Source organism: Chionomys nivalis, chromosome 4 (assembly GCF_950005125.1).
Source record: "Chionomys nivalis chromosome 4, mChiNiv1.1, whole genome shotgun sequence".
In the NCBI taxonomy this organism is placed as follows: Eukaryota; Metazoa; Chordata; class Mammalia; order Rodentia; family Cricetidae; genus Chionomys; species Chionomys nivalis.
The window spans coordinates 93,275,055-93,296,275 of NC_080089.1; the positions used below are offsets into that span (position 1 = coordinate 93,275,055).

General features: G+C 38.1%; 1 protein-coding gene across 1 annotated transcript in view; it reads right to left on the reverse strand.

Annotated features, from left to right (window-relative positions):
• Rasa2 (RAS p21 protein activator 2) overlaps positions 1–21,221 on the reverse strand; it is a 107,828-nt gene that overhangs the window by 76,362 nt on the left and 10,245 nt on the right. The window contains exons 2-3 of the mRNA XM_057767331.1: positions 11,498–11,615; positions 5,741–5,844 (exon numbers count right to left, since the gene is read on the reverse strand). Coding sequence (XP_057623314.1) covers positions 5,741–5,844; positions 11,498–11,615 — 222 coding nt within the window. The remainder of the gene's footprint in view (positions 1–5,740; positions 5,845–11,497; positions 11,616–21,221) is intronic.

Genomic DNA, 21,221 nt, shown 5'->3' on the forward strand with positions numbered 1-21,221 from the left:
AAATTAATATTTTACTAGTACATTCAGGATAAAAAACAAAATACAAATGGCAGTGCAATATAATTCACGGTTCTGTAACACCGTGAATGAAGTAAATGTGCTGGCTAATTTTGAGCAGTTATATTTGCATTTAGAAAGAGGTTATATGTTGCAATTACAACAAAGGACAAATAATATCACCTATTAATAAAAAAGAACCTCAAAAACTATCTTAATAAAATTTCACTTTATTAAAACATTATTAAACTGATTATACTGCTTCAATTATATATTCATATATTTTAAAAATTAAGGCAGCTATCTACCAAGGAAAGATAATCTATCATGAACAATGTAGCAGAAAAGAAATAATTTTCAAATGAAGTATCTGCCATGTTGGTGCAAAGCATTTCCTTCCTCAATTCATAGTTTTGCATATGACTGACAATTCAAAGATTGTACAAAAGCTCCAACAAAGGAGATATATTATAGTTTAAAACAAATTCACTCTTTCCTTTTCTAAAAAGTAACTACTTGGGGCTGGAGAGATAACTCAGCAATTAAAACACCGGTTACCCGTCCAAAGGTAATACCCTCAATTTCCAGCACCCACATGGCAGCTCACAACTGCCTGCAAACCCAGCTCTAGTGGATCCAATACTCTCACCTCACACAGACATACATGTAGACAAAATATCAAAGCACCTAAAAAATTTCTTTTAAAAAAACTACTACCTCAACTATATGTTATGTCCTTTTGCTTGTAACATACCTTATTTTTAGCTCAACAGTTGAAAACGGCAAACTTTTATGAGTAGAAGTATAAATTTTGGAATAGCAAGTGAAAAGGAAGATAGAAAAATAAACACAGGAAAACTTATGTTTAAAATTTTTTTCTGGAAATAGATGGTGATCATACAACTGCAGGATATATTAAAAAAACAGTGCAAGCTTTTCTCACTTTTCTCATTTTACAAATATTTTATCTTGATAATCCCAGTACTCAGGAAGCAGAGATAGGAGGATCACTGTGAGTTAAAGGCCAACCTGGTCTACATAATGAGTTCCAGGACAGTCAGGGCTATATAGAGACTTTGCCCCCATCCCCCAAAAAAGATTTTCAAATTTGGAAAAAAGTTGTCAAGAAGAGTACAAAAAACTTCCATTTTTTTTTCACCCAGAACTTCCAAAATCTTATCATTTTTTACCATGTTTTGTTCTTTCTCATCTCTATATATATTGATATATGTATGATATATAAAATGATTTTCTGAGTCATTAAAAAATAAGATTTAAATATAATGCACACTTTTTAAGTAACAATTTATTTTTTAATTTATGTGAATTTGTGTTTTAACTGCACATATATTTATGTGAGGGTGTCAGATCCCCTACAACTGGAGTTAAAGTTGTGAGTTGCCATGTGGGTGCTGGGAATTGAACCTGGGCCCTCTAGACGAGCAACCAGTGCTTTTAACTGCTGAGCCATCTCTCCAGCCCCCTATAATACACACTTTAAAACAAGAAATGTTACGGTATGTGACTTACACCTTAATAAAGTTGTTACCTAACTTTTTAACGTATTAGTTTTATAAGCTTATCTCCATATTTATAACTTAAAACTCAAACTAAAGATGTATATAATTTAAAGAAAAAAATTAAGATATACAATTAGATTTTTAATAGAATGGCAACTGTTGTAATACTACTACTCAAAGGAGACCTACTGAAAATTCATCAATTTAACATAGAAAACTTAAAGTGCATAAAACTTTAAATCTATGATGTTTTAAAAATATTTTGAGTGAAATCTAATATAAACAAAAAAAATCTTTGTGTTATAAGCTAGAATTGTACAAAATGACACTAGAAAAATGTACTTCAGGGCTTTTTGTGAATTTTAAGAGGAGATATGAAGGTAAAACTGAAATCACTTTAGTATTGAATGTGCACACTGATATCTAAGTATAGAAAGAGGGATTAAAAGAAGCAAACATTCCTCATACTGCTATGGAATTTAGATTGAGGGTCAAATGATATAAATTTCTTTTTTTTTTTGGTTTTTTTTTTTTTTTTTTTTTTTTTGGTTTTTCGAGACAGGGTTTCTCTGTGGTTTTGGAGCCTGTCCTGGAACTAGCTCTTGTAGACCAGGCTGGTCTCGAACTCACAGAGATCCGCCTGCCTCTGCCTCCCGAGTGCTGGGATTAAAGGCGTGCGCCACCACCGCCCGGCTGATATAAATTTCTTGAAATGTTTACTCTATAGATTGTACAAAATTCTTAACAAATCAATATACCTGAAATAGCTCAGGATAGAAAATAATGAAGCATTCAGTTTAGCATGGGATGAATGTGAGATAATCGTAACTACTGTAATTCCGATTATCACTGATTCTGCATCCGAAATAAATTTTAAGGTATTAATAATAGCTTGGTACTTTAAAAATACATATATACATAGAAAAATACATATACACATACATGCATACACCCTACAGCTGAAGTTCTTATCTTTTACAGATTTTTGATAGGGAATGTCTTTGCTATCATCTACCCAGGAAAAGGTATAGAGAATATCTAGCATGCAACTTTTAACATATTAAATTTATATAGTTACTTTTTTAGTTTTTCTTGTTATTAGGATCTCAGGCATACTATAAAAGCACTTTGCTACTAAGCTATAGTCCAAGCCCTAGCATATAGTTTTAAGAGTGTTTACTAGGCCAGATGTGGTAGCACATGCTTAAAACCTTAGCAATTAGGAGGCAGATGCAGAATTGTGATCTCAAGTCAGCATAGGAGGGGGAGTGATGTGAGATTCCCGTCTGTATGCTGTGAAAACCATAGGTTAATAAAGAAGCTGTTTTGGGCCTGACAGGGTAGAGCAGGGCTAGGTGGGGAAAACTAAGCTGGGAGAAAGAAGGCAGAGGCAGAGAGAAGTCATGTAGCCCTGCCGGAGACAGATGCCAAACTTTGTCAGTAAGCCGAACCTTGCTGGTAAGCCACAGCCACATGGCGATACACAGACTAATAGAAATGGGTTAAGATATAAGAATTAGCCAATAAGAAGCTAGAGTTAATAGGCCAAACAGTGGTTTAATTAATACAGTTTCTGTGTTGTTATTTCAGGGCTGAGCAGCCAGGAACAAATAATGGCCTTCCTACTACAGGGGGGAGACAGACTATATATGAATGAATAAGAATGAGCATGAATGAGAGAATCCTTCTGTCAGGAATAACAACCTCTGTAGAGCCTCTATTCTATCATTTCCATAATTTTAAAGCTTTATGCGTACTTTGCAATTATGCAGATGTTTACATACACAGCAAGTACTGTAAAAGGGAGAGTTTTAAGTTTTTTATTTGGAACTTTATTGCTTTGAGCAATTCATGTCCTCATAATATAAATCACACTGGTACTGTTACAGTGATTCATTTTCCATGTTGCCTCAACTTAAACCTATTTAACAAAACATGTGCCTAAAAGCTACACAGAAATTTATCTCTTCTACTACATCTTTCAGATCACAGGAAATACACCTGATACACGTGACTTCCCAAAAGGCAATCAGCCCCATAAGTACAACATTTCAGAAGCAAATTATCTTCTTCTCATCCTTCCGAACCCTCCCCCTCCCTTTCTGTTTTTGTTTCTGTGTAGCCTTGGCCGTACTGTAATTTGCTCTGTAGACCAGGCTGGCCTGAACTCAGATATGCCTTTGTCTCCCGAGTGATGGGGATTAAAGGCATGAGCCACCACTGCCTGGCTAGTAATTGCTTTTTTAAAGAAATATTTGTCTGGTTTTCTTTTTTCTAGATGGAAGTCTTACTCTGTAACCCAAGATATCCTCAAACTCAAAGCAATCCTCCTGCCTCAATCTCTTGGTACAAATGTGAACTTTCATGCCTGGTGATTTTTACTTTAAAATAAATTAAAAAAAATAAAACAAACAGCAAAGGCAACTTTGGTAAACCATTATTATTTATGTGAAATAAATAATAAAGGCCTTGTCAAGAAATACTACATGAAGACTACACAATATGTAAAGGGGCAATGAAAACACAGCACCCTGGCAGCATGCAGTTAGTTATCAGTTACTCCCTAATGCTGCTAATAACCAACAGCCTCTTTCCAATCCTTACTTTACCTCTCTGACATTGAAAGATCTCATATTATGTGATAGATATTAAGCTCTCCTATCCCTTTAACTACCTTCTGATAACGCCTTATCAGTGTTCACTGGGGACTCTATTCCTGAATCCCGCCTCATTTGCTCCCAGGTACTTTTGTTCAATCCAGAGCAGGTTGTAATTCTAAATTTTCTCTTGGTCCCCATAAGATTATAAGTGCCCCCAATCAGCATCAAGTATCCTGGAAAAATACACCCATGTTCCTAAAAATTGTCTCTGTTTAGAATGTTGGTTAGAAGTTGTTATGGATAATGGTTAGTAGAAAACCTAAACAAAGATTTGATTCAGAGTTCTTATTTTTAAAAAGGGGGATGCTGTGGGACAATGGTCTGTACTCTGTCTCTTGTATTTTAAATAAACACTGATTGGCCAGTAGCTAGGCAGGAAGTATAGGTGGGACAATAAGGCAGGAAGTAGAGGTGGGGCAATCAGGCAGGAAGTAGAGGTGGGGCAATGAGAACAGGAGAATTCTGGGAGAGGAAAGTCAGTCTCCAGTTGTCACCCACACACAGAGCAAGCAAGATGCGACTGCCTTGCCAAAAAAGGTACCATGCCACATGGTTAACATAGGCAGGAATAATGGGCTAATTTAAGATGTAAGAAAGAATTAATAAGAAGCCTGAGCTACTAGGTCAATCAGTTTATAATTAATGTAGACCTTTGTATTTCTTTGGGACTTAATGACTGTGGGACTGGGTGGGACAGAAACCTCAGTCAACATCTGCTGACTTCCAATAAGCTCTAAGGTAGATAAGAATTGAAAACTATGGGAAAGAACAAGTACTCAGTAGTGAAAGTGACAAAAGCTAACAAATTGTTACAGTTCAAATCTGGAATCTTTCCCCACAGCTCATGTATTTTAAAGTTGGTCCTCAGGTAATGTTGTCTGGGGAGGTTTAGTGCCTTACTGATGAACAGGTAACTGGTGCAGGCATCTGAGCCCTAGTTCTTGTCCCATTCTCCCTGCTCCCTAGTCAAATACCAGGATGAAACCGGCCACTTTATGCTCCCAGTGACAAAGACTGGGTCACCCCCACTGCTGTGTCTTTCTCTCCATGATGAAATCTTTTACAACTTTAAACAAAGCACATCCTTCCTCCCTCAAGTTGGTTCTGACAGCTATTTTGTTCTAATGATGAGAAAAAGTGCAGGTATATATATATACATCCACAAATACAAATGTGATAGATCAGGTCTAACGGTGCATGTTGTAATACCAGCTACTAAAGAAAATGAGGTAGAATGACCTTTTGATCCCACCAGTTCAAAACCAGTCTGGGAAATACAGTGATATGATCTTAAAGGAGGATAAACAGGGGTAAGGAGTTAAAGAAAAGGTTTAGCAGTCAAGAGCAATGACTAATACTCCAGAGGACTTGGGTTTGATTCTAAGCACCCACATTTTACAAATATTTTATCTTGATAATCCCAATACTCAAGAGACAGAGTCAGGAGAATCTCTGTGAGTTCGATGTTAGCCTGGTCAACAGAGTGAGTTCCAGGACAACCAGAGCTACACCGAGAAACCCTGTCTTGAAGAAAAAAGAAATATATATGTGAATTGTACCTACCTATACGAAGATCTCGTTGTAAAACATTCTTATCATAAACATAAAATGACAAATACTGGAAAGTTCTTGGAATCTCAAAGTAAAATTCTTCACTGAAATATGGTCTAGAGAGAAAAGAGAAACCTTACTATGCCAAATAACATACATCTATGATTACTATTAAATAATCCATTACTACTACTATTAAAATGGTACTGTTAAATAAAATCACACTCAAATGTCACTTTCAATAAACATCAATGAAATTATAAACTAAAATTCTTTAGAAAAGAACTTCAAAAACCCCAAAATTACTCTCATTACTGTTTCAGACAAATTGTATACAAATCAAGCCAAAAGAATTCTAAACATATAGCTTTCCAGAAGGTCCTGTGGACAGAAGAACCAGTTAGACCTAAAAGAGAGCCAAGAACAAAGCCATTCACATTATTATCTTAGAAAAATGTAACTACATAAAGTTGTTTTGGTCACAGTAATACATAACACCTAAAATGGATAATGCTATATAAAATATTTTTAAATGTATTACAAATACTGAACATTAAATATTTTTAGCATCTTTCCCAAATTATTTGTATATTATACATTTAAATCTGATCTATGGAGGTTGGTGGCTTTAGGTAAATTTACAATCCCGTGCAGCTTCCATCCCAATCAAAATATAGAACAGTTACCACCCTAGTACCTTACACAAACAACTAGTTTTATGGGGGTGGGGGAGTTCAGGGCCTTGAACCTGGGGCTTTGCATATGCTAAGCAAGTACTCTACCTCTGAGCTATAATCTTAGCCCAGTGATAATATTTCTTTCTATGTGTGTATATGTGTGCATATATATTTGCAGGTGTGAGTGTATGACTATCAATCAATGTTGAGTGTCTTCCTCAATCTGTCCCCGCCTTATGTTTTAAGACAGAGTCTTTCCCTGAGGCTGGATCTTCCTTTTCCTTCAGGCCCAGCTCATTTTCATGCCATGGCAAACAGCTTTTTACATGGATGCTCAGGATCCAAACTCAGGTCCTCAAGCTTGCACAACACACACTTTACTGAGTGAGCTACCTTCCCACATTCTTTGTGTGTATGTGTACATGAGTAGAGAGATCAGCAGTTAAAGTCGAGCATCTTCCTCCATCTGTCTCTACCTTATTTTTTGATATAGGGTTTCTAGCTGAACTGTAGCTTACTGATTTGGCTATAGTGACTGGCCAGCAAGTCCCAGGGATCCTCTTGTCTCCACACCCTCAGTCTTGGGATTACATCACTGTGTTTGGCTTTTTACATAGGTTGCTAAGTATATAAAATGAAGTTCTCAATGTTTCTAAGGCAAGCACTTTGTAGACTGACTCATCATTGTTGGGGAAGAGGCCTGGGAGGTTCCACGAGCAGTTAATGGCTACTGGAAAAGGGAAAATCATTTCTTCAGTGGTGTAGTCATTGATTAGTTGCCCATGCTCCAGTAAATAATGTTCTACCCATGCTAATTAAACTAATTAAATTAAATTAAACTAATTAATTAAACACATACACACAAATATATGAAAATAGGAGAACTTATCAGAAGGAGTTCAGAGGATGTACAAGGGGTATAATTTAAGAGATAACACACCCACATATATAATTGTTGTGGGATATTTGAGCAAACTGTGCAAAGATGTGTCACAGTTTTTCCTTGCCTGCCTAAGGCACCTGACTGGTTTAATAAAGAGTTGAATGGCCAATAGCTAAGCAGGAGAGGTTAGGCAGGACTTCCAGGCAGAGAAGAATGAATCTAGGCATGTGAGAGAGACGCCAGGGAGACATGAAGGGTGTCGGACATACAGAATGGAGAAGAGGTAAAAAGTCAAATGGCAGAATGTAGATTAACAGAAGTGGGTTAATTTAAGTTATAAGAGCTAGTTGGGAATAAGCCTAAACTAAAGGCCAAGCTTATAATTAATTAGAAGTCATTCTTGTCATTATTTGGGGCTGGTGGTCCCAAAAGATCCAAATACACAGAATTTTCAAAGATTGAATTAAAAATAAAACCTATCTCCCAGAAACTTCCCTTGTACCCTATGCAATTACTCCGCCACACTGTAAGTCAACTGGTGAAAGTTCTATCATTACATTACTGGTTAAATCCTAAGAGTGATGAAAATAGTGTGTTTTCTTGGTAATTAGTGGCGCTCAATCTTCTTGATGATTAATGGTGCACAATCTCTTTTCATGTGTCTCCAAGGAATTTATATATCATCTTTTATGAAATATCTGAATCTACTAATATTTTAAATTTCCTCATTATTAAGGGTTTTGATTTGATTTAGAGATCTTTAAAAGCAAAATATCTTGTTGTTGTTTTTTTTTTTGTTGTTGTTTTTTCGAGACAGGGTTTCTCTGTGGTTTTGGAGCCTGTCCTGGAACTAGCTCTTGTAGACCAGGCTGGTCTCGAACTCACAGAGATCCGCCTGCCTCTGCCTCCCGAGTGCTGGGATTAAAGGCGTGCGCCACCACCGCCCGGCTTAAAAGCAAAATATCTTATTCTTTTGGGAATTCTACAGTACTTTCTGATTTATAATTAAAAGTATTAAAAACTAAAAATAAAGGGCAAAAAGAAAAAATTCAGAGGGAGAAAAAGTTAGAAAGACCTACTATGTAGTTACTTTCAGCTGGATCACAACTTATGTAAGTATTGAGATTATAATAAAATCAAGAAGAGGAAAGGTTTTTTAATACTGTTTTGCCCCATTCTAGAAGTAAAAATTAGAAAGCACTCAGAATCCAAGAATAATCTAACCAACTATACTCTTAAGTGCCTACAGTACTTACATTGCTAACTTTAAATTATCTTTCAAATTGATTTCTTGTTTTTTAAAGGTGGATAATGAAACTGATCTCATCATTTTCCATTACACAAAAATTCAGAAAGGTTAAGGATTAAAAAATACAAGCTAATTCTGGTAATTTTGATATATAGGGTTACATATTACAAACTACAAGTACTCAACTTATGGACAACTACTATTCAATTTTATCACTGATTACTTTATGATATAAAATTGTAACAGACTAAAACTGAAATGATTACAAGTCTCAAGTCCCAGCTGTCCTTTTAACTTCCTTCATTACGTGACAAATTATTCAGCCTTTTGGTGACACTATTCCATCATTCATAAGTGTAAATAAAAACATGTGTAAATTTATATGCACAAATGTGAAAAACTCAAAATTCTAAATCAATATGGGCATATGACTAATGACAAAATCTTTGAAGTATATTACTCCCAATCTTTTGGGGCTACTACTTACTCTCTTCTGAGGGTGGAACAATTTTGAAGTCAGAGAACAACCAACCAGTGGGAGTTGGTTCTCTCTTTTCAGCATGTGGGCTCTGGGTACTTGCTATGGAACAATCTTTGTACACTGTAAATATGTATTGCTCTCATTGTTAATAAAAAGCTGATTGGCTGATAGTTAGGCAAAATTTGGGGTCAGAGAGAATGCTGGAAAGAAAGACAGAATGAGAGAAGTCATCAGTCAGATGGAAAGAAAGCAGGTATGCAGAACATGTAAAAGCCACGAGTCTCGGAACAGCACATAGATTAATAGAAATAATGGGTTAGTTTAAGTTGTAAGAACTAGTTAGTAATAAGCCTAAGCTATCAGCCAAGCATTTATAATTAGCAGTAAATCTCTGCATGGATATTTGGGAGCAACATCTGAGACACAGAAAAACTCTGACTACAGGTACTGAACTCAAAATGTCACACTTGACAGCTGACAGAGACACCTTTACCGACTGACTAAGCCTCTATATTGGCCTACTTTAATTTTATCTAACACTTTCCTTATGAAGAGTTCAAAATCACAAGAACCAAAACACATAAAAAGGCATACAGAGGGGTATGCCTATAACACAGACATTTCAGAGGCTGAAGTATGAGAAGTAAGAGTTCGAGGCTAACCTGGGCAGAGGAAAAAAGAGAGAAGAAAGGGAAGATGGAGAAAAGAAAAGAGAAAGAAAAAACAGAAAAGGAGACACAGACAAACTTCAGAGGAAAAGACAGGTAAGTTGAGGAGAGGGGTAAAGCAGTACTAAAACATATTCCAGAAATCCAATGGAAGGAAATCCATTATGACAACAGCTTCATTCACCAACCGTGCTTGTTTCAACCCCAGAATCCTCAACTGCTTTGTCTCTGAAGACTATCCTTTTAACAGTTTGGTGGTGGTGGGATTTTTGATTTTTGTTGTTTGTTTTGAGACAAGAGACAGGCTCTCACTATGTAGCCCTGATTGGCCTGGTACTTTCTATGTAGACCAGGCAGGTCTCACAGTCAATGGAGATCTGCCTGCCTCTGCCTTCCAAGTGCTGGGATTGAAAGCATGTGCCATGACAAGTGACTTTAGCACAATTCTAAATCAGAATTACAAACACTGCACCAAGGCAGAGGAGGCAAATTAAGAATTTGCTGAGATACTTTCAAAGATGAAAACAATCTACCAAAGGCTAATTCCCTGATAATATACTAGTAAGTTAACATGTATGAAGTGTGTGTGTGTTTGTGTGTGTGTATTTGGCTGTTTGTTCTTGTGTATATGCAGGGGTAGGGTGTGTGTAGGTCAGAGATTGACATCAGGTATCTTTCTCAATCATTTTCCAATTTAGATTTTTGTTTGTTTGTTTGTTTTTGTTTGTTTGTTTGTTTTTTTTTCGAGACAGGGTTTCTCTGTAGCTTTGGTGCCCATCCCGGAACTAGCTCTTGTAGACCAGGCTGGCCTCGAACTCCCAGAGATCCGCCTGCCTCTGTCTCCCGAGTGCTGGAATTAAAGGCGTGCGCCACCACCGCCCGGCCTCCAATTTAGTTTTTGAGATAAAGTCTCTTGATGAACAATTTGGCTATACTGGCTGGCCAGTGAGTTCCTGGGATCCCACCTCCATATCCTCAGCACGGTTCTACAAGTGGGAGCTACTGCACCTGCTTCTCCATGGGTGCTGGGGTGGCACACCAGTCCTCACATCTGTGCATCAAGCACTTCACCAACTAAGCCTCCTCTCTAGCTCCAACTTGTGTGAACTTTATGAACTAATTTATTCTTTGGAGAAATAGAATGATGCACTTTGAGGAAAACTCAAATAAATAGGCAAAATTTAACCTAGAGAACAGACTAAAGTCTTAACAATATTTATTTTCAAACATTTAATAGTGTCATGTAAAAGATACACTAAACTTGCTCCCCAGAAAAATCTAAGAGACAGAGCTAGGACAATTCAAAAGGAAAAAAAAAAACAAAACAAACTTTGTAAGGCAGTGAAAAGCCAGGTGAAACCAAGCACTACACTGATGTCATTCTCCCAGACAGACAAGTAAACAGAACCCAGAACTGAGCAAGTGCTTGGTACATGGCTGAATATCATTTTAATAATCATTAACCAATTAAACATAAGCACTTTCTGTGTCAGAACAGTTCAAAGACCAAGTAAACTGCTCAGGAAGCACGAAATTCTTGTGACTGTAACGTTATTAAGCAGATGCCACATGACCACTTGCCAGAGCTACTGCTAAGGTGCCCAAAGTTGTTAGCCCAGTTTACTGAACATTCAAGACCCCTTCAAATGCTTACATCCTGTAATTCTAAAAATAAATTCATAATAGAAAAGAAAATCTTTAAATAAAAACATTAGTTTTAATTCAAGAAAGTCAACTTGATAAAAATCTGGAAAATACATAAACCCATGAATATATATCAAATGAATGGTAATTTCTTATTTTCTACCAACCTTAAAGACTTTTCAACAACCTGGGTACGATAAACTTCTTCTTGGTCCAAATTTATAGTACAGAAACAATCTCTCATTTTGTTGGGTCCAAGATATGGCAATAAATTTTTTGCTTCATCTGTTGGCACAAAAAGTTTAAATTGATGTTAAATATCTTTATATATATCACCCAAGGCTTATATATGAATCCAGTCTGGAAGAAGTCATAACACGGAGTAGAGAAAAAAGCAACTAGTGGTCAGAGAGTCAAGGTGGTCTAAAGGAAGCCTTTCCCGAGAACTCTGTATCAAAGTGTATTTTTTTAATTATAAGAAAAAAACATAAGTGCTTAAAAACAAAAAAGACTGAAGGGAGGAGCCATATATAGACACATGGGGTCATGACACATCACTGCATCCTTCCTCTAGGAGAGAAAAGGTACTCTCTCCATTTTGTCCCACCAATACCATCTCAAGAATTTCCCTGCAGTCAATGCCTTTTTCCTGAATCAGCAATTTTCTTTTCTATCAGATTTCTCTCATTAGCACTTAAATAACATTTCCCAATTAAAACAAACAGAAGCAAATAATCACCCTGTAAATGAGACTACATGTTGGTTTCCCAGCCACTCAGACCAAGGGAGACTGCACACTCATCTCCTGGCCACCCAGATCCGAATAATCACACAGAAACTATGCTAATTACAACACTACTTGACCAATAGCTTAGGCATATTCCTGGCTAACCCTTACATCTTAAATTAACTCATTTCTGTTAATCTGTGTGTTGCCATGAGGCTGTGGCCTACCAATAAGGTTCCAGCGTCTTTCTCCTTCAGCAGCTACATGGCGTCTCCCTGACTCCGCCTTCTTTTTCCTTGCATTTAGTTTAGTTTTCCTGCCTAGTTCTATTCTGCCTTGCCATAGGCCGAAGCAGCTTCTTTATTAACCAATGGTAATAAAACATACTCACAGCATTCAGAGGGAAATCCCACACCATCTTTAATCCCCACCTCTTCTCTCTTGCCAAACCTTCACTTCTAGACTGCCTTTTCACTTTCCATCCATTCTTTGGCTCTAATAATCAGTTTCGGATGCCAACGTGAAACTAGAACTTTAATCAAAGTCACCAGTGTCAATGAATGACGGCTTACTAAATCTCACACGTTCAATCCTCTTCTTACTATACCCACCCTTGCAACATCATTTAAGAGTGAACATTTAACATGCTCCCTCCTCTTGGATTCCACAACATACTATTTCTGGCTTTCCTCCTATGTCTTCCACTCTGCTCATCCCCTTCTCACTATAATGCTGTAATTGCCTTGGGGCTCAGTTCTAGAATACCTCTTCTTTTCTATAAACACCTGTAGCATATAGTGTTAATGCTAGTGGCTCCCAGGCCTGATCTTCACTCCTCCATGCTAAACTTAAACATTCTCTGAATATCCAGTAGGTATCTCAAATTTAACAAGTTCCAGAAAAACAAGCTTATTTCCTCTTCCACAAGCTCTTCCCTTGATCTACAATTATTTCCCTCTCCCTCATCATCTTCCTGCCACTCCCTTATACATTCAATTCATTAGCAAATCCAGAAGATCTTTAAAAAGACAAAATCTAAAATCCAATTACTTCTTTCCTTCGCCAGTATCACACAAACCCAAGCACTATGACTTTATGTTCAGACAAGCATGGCAATATCTTAACTGGTGTCTTTGCTTCTATTACTCTCCTACAATCTATTCTTCACCAAAAGATGTGATCTTTTCTTTTCAATGTTGGGAATCAGACCCAACAGATGCATGGTAGATTAAGTGTTCTGCCACATAGCCATAACTCAGACCAAAAGTTATCTTTTCATCAGATTCAAGCCAGTCACTCCTCTGCTCCAAATCATACCAACTGTCTGAGAATAAAATCTCACATCTACCTGGTCTACAAGAACTAGTTCCAGGACAGGCTCCAAAGTTACAGAGACACCCTGTCTCAAAAAACCAAAAAATACATAAATAAATAAAAGTAAAAAACAAAATTTCATCTCTAAATCATAAAGCCCTAAGTATTCCTTCTGACCCCTTCCTCTTTTGTTCTCCCGTGTTCACTTTCCCCCATTCATCAGCCCTGTCAAGTTTATTATGAGTTCTTCCTGGGTCTCTCTTCTCTTTACATGGCTGGTACATTTTTATCATTCAGGTCTCAGCTCAAACGACACTTGTCAGAGAACTTTTCCCTGATTAGTCTATTTAAATCAGATGATCCTGCTACCACATTCTTTCTGTTTGGTATCCTTGAGAGCATTTGTAACTGGCTGAACTTCTGTTAGAAGTTTTTGCAGCTCCAATATGAGGCCTGAGAACTTGCTAATGTTCAAGATTTAAAACAGCAAGCATTGTACTACTGAGCAACACCACAGCCCTTTCCACTGTGACCTCGAAGTCATTCCTGAGAATTCCAGTCAGCCTTTTTTGGGAGCCTAGGGGGAGGGGCAGCACATGCACATTAAGTGTGGAGTCAGTGTGGAATCCAGAAGACAATTTCAGGAGCCATTCCTTAGGAGCTGCCCACTTTTTTGTTGTTGGGTTTTTTTTGGTTTGTTTTGTTTGGGCACAGGGTGCCTCACTGGCCTGGAAATCACTAAGAGGTCTTGGGTCTGTCAACATGGCTCAGTGGGCGAAAGCACTTGCCGTGAAAGTCTGATGACCTGAATTAGATCCTCAGAACCCATGTAAAGGTGGTAGGGGAGAACTGACTCCACAAAATTGCCCTCTGACTTCCATATCACCTGCATGTGTGTGTACGTGCACACACACACCTTCTTAAACATTAAAAAAAAAAAAGTCAAGCGTGGTGGTGCATGCCTTTAATCCCAGCATGCAGGAGGCACAGGCAGGTGGATCTCTGTGAGTCTGAAGCAGTTCCAGGACAGCCAGGGGGTACATAGTGAGACTTTGTCTCAAACACACACACACACACACACACACACACACACACACAGAGAGAGAGAGAGAGAGAGAGAGAGAGAGAGAAAGGCTGAAGAGATGGTACGGTAGGAAGACTGCTTGTTGCTCTTCCAGTGGACTGGATTTCTGTTCCCAATCAGCTCACAACTAACTGCTTCTAACTCCAGCTCCAGGGGATCTGATACCTCTCCTGGTCTCCAAGGGCACTGGCACACATATGCCATGCACCTACATGGATATACATGCATATCTATAAATAAAAATAAATCTTTAAAATAATGTATTTTAATTCAAAGCACCCGTGTACTTGTCTCTGGAAACTATTTCTTATAGCATTCCACTATAGTTTGAGATATAATACTTGAGCAAGCCAACTGAAAAAATGATTTTCACTTACATTGTAATAAATAAAAAGAAATATGTTTAAAAAATAAAACAAAGTCTCTAAAGAGACAGTAAAAGTAATATAAAGAATACAGTCATAGATTAAAGGAGTAAATTTTAAAAGCCACGTAAAATGGAATATACACAGAAAGTCTGGATTATGTATATTATTGTGTTTTCTTTAAATTTTTTGGCTGCAGAGAGACATTTGTTTTGGGGGGCTGCTAAGTTAAACCAAATAAAGGTATCTTGACTTCAAAATGTGGGTCTAAGGATAGGTATGTTGCTTTAGAAAAGAGGTTCTGCTTTTGTTTCCACAAAAGACGTGAACCTGTGGATTCCTTCCACACTAATGTGGTTTGATGGAACAAACTTGCCCTACCAAAAGGTCTTGGTAAACCCAAAAAATACTTCACTCACTGAACCTGAAGCTCCTTTACTCAGTTAGATTTAACTGGCAGCAAGTCTCAGGGATCTGCCTCCCCAGAGCTGGAATTACAGTTATGTACTGCCACATCTGGTGTTTTTTCTTTGGGTGCTAGTGATCAAACTCAGGTTCTCATGTTCACAAAACATGCCAAGGTACTGTAAATATACAAAGGCCCTGTAACAAAAAGTATACGTTTGATTGTATTTATGACTGTCACTATTCCCATCAACAATGAATCAAGGTCAGGAGGTGTACCATTCACAATCAACTGCTCCCCACTGCTCCCCAACAATGAATCAAGGTCAGGAGTTGTACCATTCACAATCAACTGCTCCCCACTGCAAAGATGAGGACAGCACTCCAGCATAACTTCTTTCACTGCATAATAAATGTTTTTGTTCAGTTCTTAACCAATACTCCTTAAGCACTTTAGCTTACATTATGGTTTAATGCATGACTGTTAACTAAATTTCCTTTAAAGTGTCTTAAGTTTCTTTTAAAGTGTCCTTTTTTCAAACATTCAAAGATGAGCAAAATAAACACTTCACTAGAGTAGTGGCTTGAAAGAAAATGGCTCCCAAAGGGAGTGGCACTGTGGAGATGTGGCTTTGTTAGAGTGGGTGTGGCCTTGTTGGAGGGAGTGTGTCACTGTTGGGATAGGCTTTGAGGTTTCCTATGCTCAGGATTCCTCCTAGTGTCTCAGTCAACTGCTTGTTGCCTCCAAGATGCAGGACTCTCAGCTACCTCTCTAACACCATGTCTGCCTGCACACCGTCATGTTCTACCAAGATGATAATGGGCTGAACCTTTGAACTGTAAGCCACCACAATTAAATGTTGTCCTTTCTAAGGGTTGCCATGGTCATGGTGCCTCTTCACAGCAATAGACACCCTAAGACAATCAGACATTTCTTGTTTCAAGGATATACTGCAAGTTGGCCAAAACACCTTCACATTATATGACAGTGTTTTATCCAATGAATAAAATTAACTTTTCCCTCATCACACACACACACACACACACACACACACACACACACACACGGTGTAGTGTCTGTGTGTGTATGTTTTTCTTTTATTATTTGGTTGGTGTTCGTGTTGGAAGGTTGAGACAAGGACTTTCATGTTGACCTTGGACCTTCTATTTTGCCAGGTATAGACAGGTAACCATGAACTCCTGGTCCTCCTACTTCTACTTCCCAAGTGCTGGAACTCCTGTGCCACCAGTTAGCTGTTATTATTTTTTTGCTATTATCATTTTTTAATCTTACTTTATAATTCTGATGATCTTTAAATGAATGGCATTTATATGGAGGATTTTTCATTTAACGGACGATTTCCATTATCAGTTACTATTTCCATTGGCATTTATTATCTTGCTTTTAACTGTTTACTTTTTGATTTGTTGTCTTTTTTTTTTTTTTTTTTTAATTTTCGAGACAGGGTTTCTCTGTAGCTTTTTGGTTCCTGTCCTGGAACTAGCTCTTGTAGACCAGGCTGGCCTCGAACTCACAGAGATCCACCTGCCTCTGTCTCCCGAGTGCTGGGATTAAAGGCGTGCGCCACCACCGTCCGGCTTAACTGTTCACTTTTTGACAATGGCAAAAAGTGACTATCTCCTATAAAATTAGATGTTTCTCCCATCTCCTTAGGCAGTTATGCAGAAGCTGCCTTCTCAATGAAGTCCTTCTTGACCACTCTCATCCTGTCATTAAATGTGGTACCCACTCCTGTTTACATTTATTAACATGCCACATACCGCATACAAGGGACCTACTTTTAACCTTTAGAGTGCTGACACAGATCGATTTATATTAAAGAAGAAATTTACATGTAACTCATTTAAATTTATTTATTTTGGAGAAAGAGTCTCAGTAAGTAACCTTAGCTGGCCTAAAACTCTAATAATTTTAATGTTTAAATGCAGCATGTGTGTGCGTGCGCGCCTGAGTACAGTCCCTGGGGAAGCTATAAGAGGGCAACAGATAGCCCTAGAGCTAGAATTACAGACTGTAGAGAGCTGCCACCCAATATGCGTCCTGGGAACCAAACTCAGGTCCTTTGGAAGAGCATGTGCTCTTATTTGCTTAACCACCATTCCAGTCCCAATGTTATTTCAATGCTTGTCCTCCCTGTGTAGATTGTACAGTAACTCCATGTGGGCAGGGAGGCTTGCTTGTACCTAGATCCTACCATGTAATTTTTTTATTTGGGAAACAAAGCCTCTCACTGAACCTGGAGCTAACAAGTTTGACTAAGCCTGGCTAGCCCCTGAGCCCCAGAGATCCTCCTGTTCCACCTCCCCAACAAACTAGAATTTTAAGCATATACCACAACATCTGTGTTTGTTTGTTCTTATGTAAGTTGTAGACATCAGACTCAGATTCTCATGACTTTGTAGCAAACATTTTAACAACTGAGCCATCTTTCTAGCCTACCATATAAACTGTATCTAGCACTAGAATATCAAGTTGTTCAACAGAGACTTTGGTATGTATGTGTATGTTTGGGGAACATCCCATCTATATATTTCTATCAATAGGTTGTATTGTGTACTTATACATATCCTAGGAAAAGATACTACTAATATAAGCTATCTCTTAAATATCTGAATGCCCCTAAGAATTTTCCCAATGTCTCATTTCATTTGCATTAACAAATTTGCATAATAACCCTATTAGGCAAGCAATACAGTTTTAATAAAGTAAATCAGCAGCAGCAACAGCATCAATGAATAGATCACAGTCAAAAGCTATAGTATGACTGCTTTTCCACTCTATTCTTAAATTCCTTCTAAAATAGTAGTTCTGGGACTCTATCCCTGTCTGGAAGAGATTTGGTAAACTCAGACCTACTTCAAAGCATACCTTTAATACAAAGAAGAACAGGAGTCAACACAGATCCTAAAGGGATTAACCCTCAAAGGAAATCAAAATAGGGCAGGGTCCTGGACAAAAGACTACTTGCAGTGGGAAAAGGGCAAGTCAAACCACAATAAAAGCTGACATTTATTTAATAAATAATATATATTTCACAGTAGACTTTTTTAAGAATGCCATGTTATTTTAGTTAATTTTCAAAATCAATCTTTCAAGTGATAAGTTCCTTTTTCAAAATACAGAAATAACACTGTAAGAAGACTGCTGCCGCGGGAAGACAGGTCTGGAGCGGCAATTAGAGGAGCATCTTCAAGGCAGCAGTGAAGATGACAAACTGAGGAAGCAGATAAAGGGGGAACCTGAGGACACGGGAGGGTTGACAGAGAGCCTAAAATGGGAACCTCAGAGTCCTAACTTCATAGACAACAAGGATTACTACGTTTTTGAGTTTTTTATTTGCTTGTTTTAGTTTATGTTGAGACAGGGTTTCTCTGTGTAGCCCTGGCTGTCTTGAAACTCGTTTTATAGACCAGGCTGGCCTCCAACTCAGAGATCCACCCGCCTCTGCCACTTGAGTGTTGGGATTAAAATCAAGAGTCACTACTGCCAGGCAAGGGTTACTAAAAGTAACCTTTTTATATGGTCTTGCTGTGGAATAATGCTCTTGTACACTGTAAGATTTGTCACTCGAATTGGTTTAATGAAACTCTAATTGGCCAGTAGCCAGGCAGGACTATAGGGAACCAGACTATGATGGGAAGAAGGGTGGAATCCAGAGTCACGGGTAAGCACAGAGAAGCAAGATGAGAACGCCACACTGAGAAAAGGTACCAAGCCACATGGCAAAGTATAGACAGAAATATGGGCTAATATTCCCTATGGGAGGGGCTTGGTCGTGCCCCAATTTAATGTGCCAGACTCTGTTAACTCCCCATAGGATCCCTTACCCATGTTGGGAGGAGGGGATGGGGGTGAGCTGGGGGTGGAGGCGAGGAGGAGGTGAGAGAGAAAATTGTGGTTGGAATATAAAATGAAATTTAAAAAAAAAGAAATATGGGTTAATTTAAGCATAAGAGTTAGCTAGTAACAAGTCTGAGCTATCAGTTGACCATTTCTAATTAATATAAGTCTCTGAATGTTGGAGAACAACCAGAAACTTCTGTTTTCACAGTCTACTTCAGAAAAATCTGACAAGGGACTTGAACTGAAGTAACAAAAAGCAAAGAGTGGAAAGAAAAGAATGGAAGCAATACTCTAAAGAGGGAATTCCGTGAACCTGGTATCAACTGGCCTGAGTGACATGGGATATGTTATCATCACAACAGAAATGTCAAGCTAAGCATGTAGTTTTTACATAGTGAGAAGATATGACCCATGTCAATACCACCATATCTTTACAAAAAAAAAGAGAATATACATACTTAAAAATATACTCGAGGAGCTGGAGAGATGGCTCATTAGTTAAAAGCACTTGCTGATCTTGCAGAGCATCTGAGTTTAGTTCCTGATACCCACATGATGGCTCACAACCATCCATAACTCCAGTTCTAGGGCTCTGGCACCCTCTGAGGGTATGAGGTACACATGTAGAGCACATATGCACATATACATACACATTCCAACAAACCAAACATTCATACACTTGAGAATATGTCTTTAAAAAGTTAAAAAAATTAAATATATAAAAATATGAACTCATATTAAGAAGCTTAGATAAGATTAAAATGTCACCTAATTACATAATACATAGTCCTAGCTATGATATGGTAATATATAATGAAGTCTTTAAATTTTTCTAATTTTAATTTCAATTTTTGCAACAGGGCAATTCTAAAATAACGAGCAATAGCATGAATAATAAAACCCAGAGATAGATACTGTCTCCAATGATCAGAAAAGAAAAGCAGCCAGCCATTAGAGAGACCTTTTACCTCTTTATCAACCTTCAGACCGAAACAGTGAGATCCTGTCTCCACGGATCCTCAGACCTCACACTCCACTGAGCTCCTGCCTCTTCCCTGTATAGTCTTTTCTCCACACAGCCATATCATTCCTGTCTCCACTTCCCAAATGCTGGGATCACCTTTGTGTGAGCTTTCTATTTTAGACAGATTCATCTTAGTGTAGCTCAGGGTGGCCTTGAACTCACAGAGATCTGTCTGTCTCCTGAGTCCTGGGATTAAAGGTGTGTCCCAACATTCCTTGGCCAGTATGGCTGACTAGTATGGCTGCTTTGCTCTCTGATCTTCGGGCAAGCTATATTTACTAAAACACAAATAAAATACCACTATAACAAGTGGTATTGACAATACAGCAAGTTAAATGATTGTGTTTTAAAGCAAACAGTTGGGTTTCAATACAAGCTTTGGGCACTTAACAATCTGTTATGTCCTTAGTTTCAATTTCCTGTGTAAAAAGAGATAATACTTAGGACGGTAGTGAACATTAACTGTGGTAAAGCCCTTGACACAATATCTAAAACAAAGAAAGTACTTAGTAAATAGTAACTATCAATATCCTTGTTTGGCTAGAGGTTCTTAAAAATTAACATCTACAAACAATTCCCTTATCCAAACTACTAGGTCCGGATCAAAGATAATGCATAACAGCTGCAGCTATCTGTACTGTGATATTAATCACCTCTGACTGAAGCTTAGTCTAGAACAAGAAGTTAGGAAACTACTGCACAGGAAAAGGCGAGTTTCACAAGATACTGCCAGGAAGTGTCCATGGGTTCTAGAAGTATGTTACCAAGGGCAAGAACGATCTTCCTGTGGTCTGCCTTGCCCACAGTGTCAGTGTTCAATGTGTGCTGCTTTCTACGGTTCTTACAGGCCCCTTTGCAAGGTGAGAAAGCAAACAGAGATTATGGTGTAATCTCTGCTGAGGCAGGCCACTAGTTCCTGCAGTTACATGATGCCTAACAAGGTTCATAAGGCAACTTAGAGAGCCTGTAATGGCAGGCAAAAGGCTAAAGACAAATGGTGGAAGAGCTGGGGCCACAAGGACAGGCCTTACAGGGGCTGTAACTGTTATCTTTGGTAATGGAATTCTTACCAGCCCCTTTTCAAAAGCAACAAAACAGTACCTGATA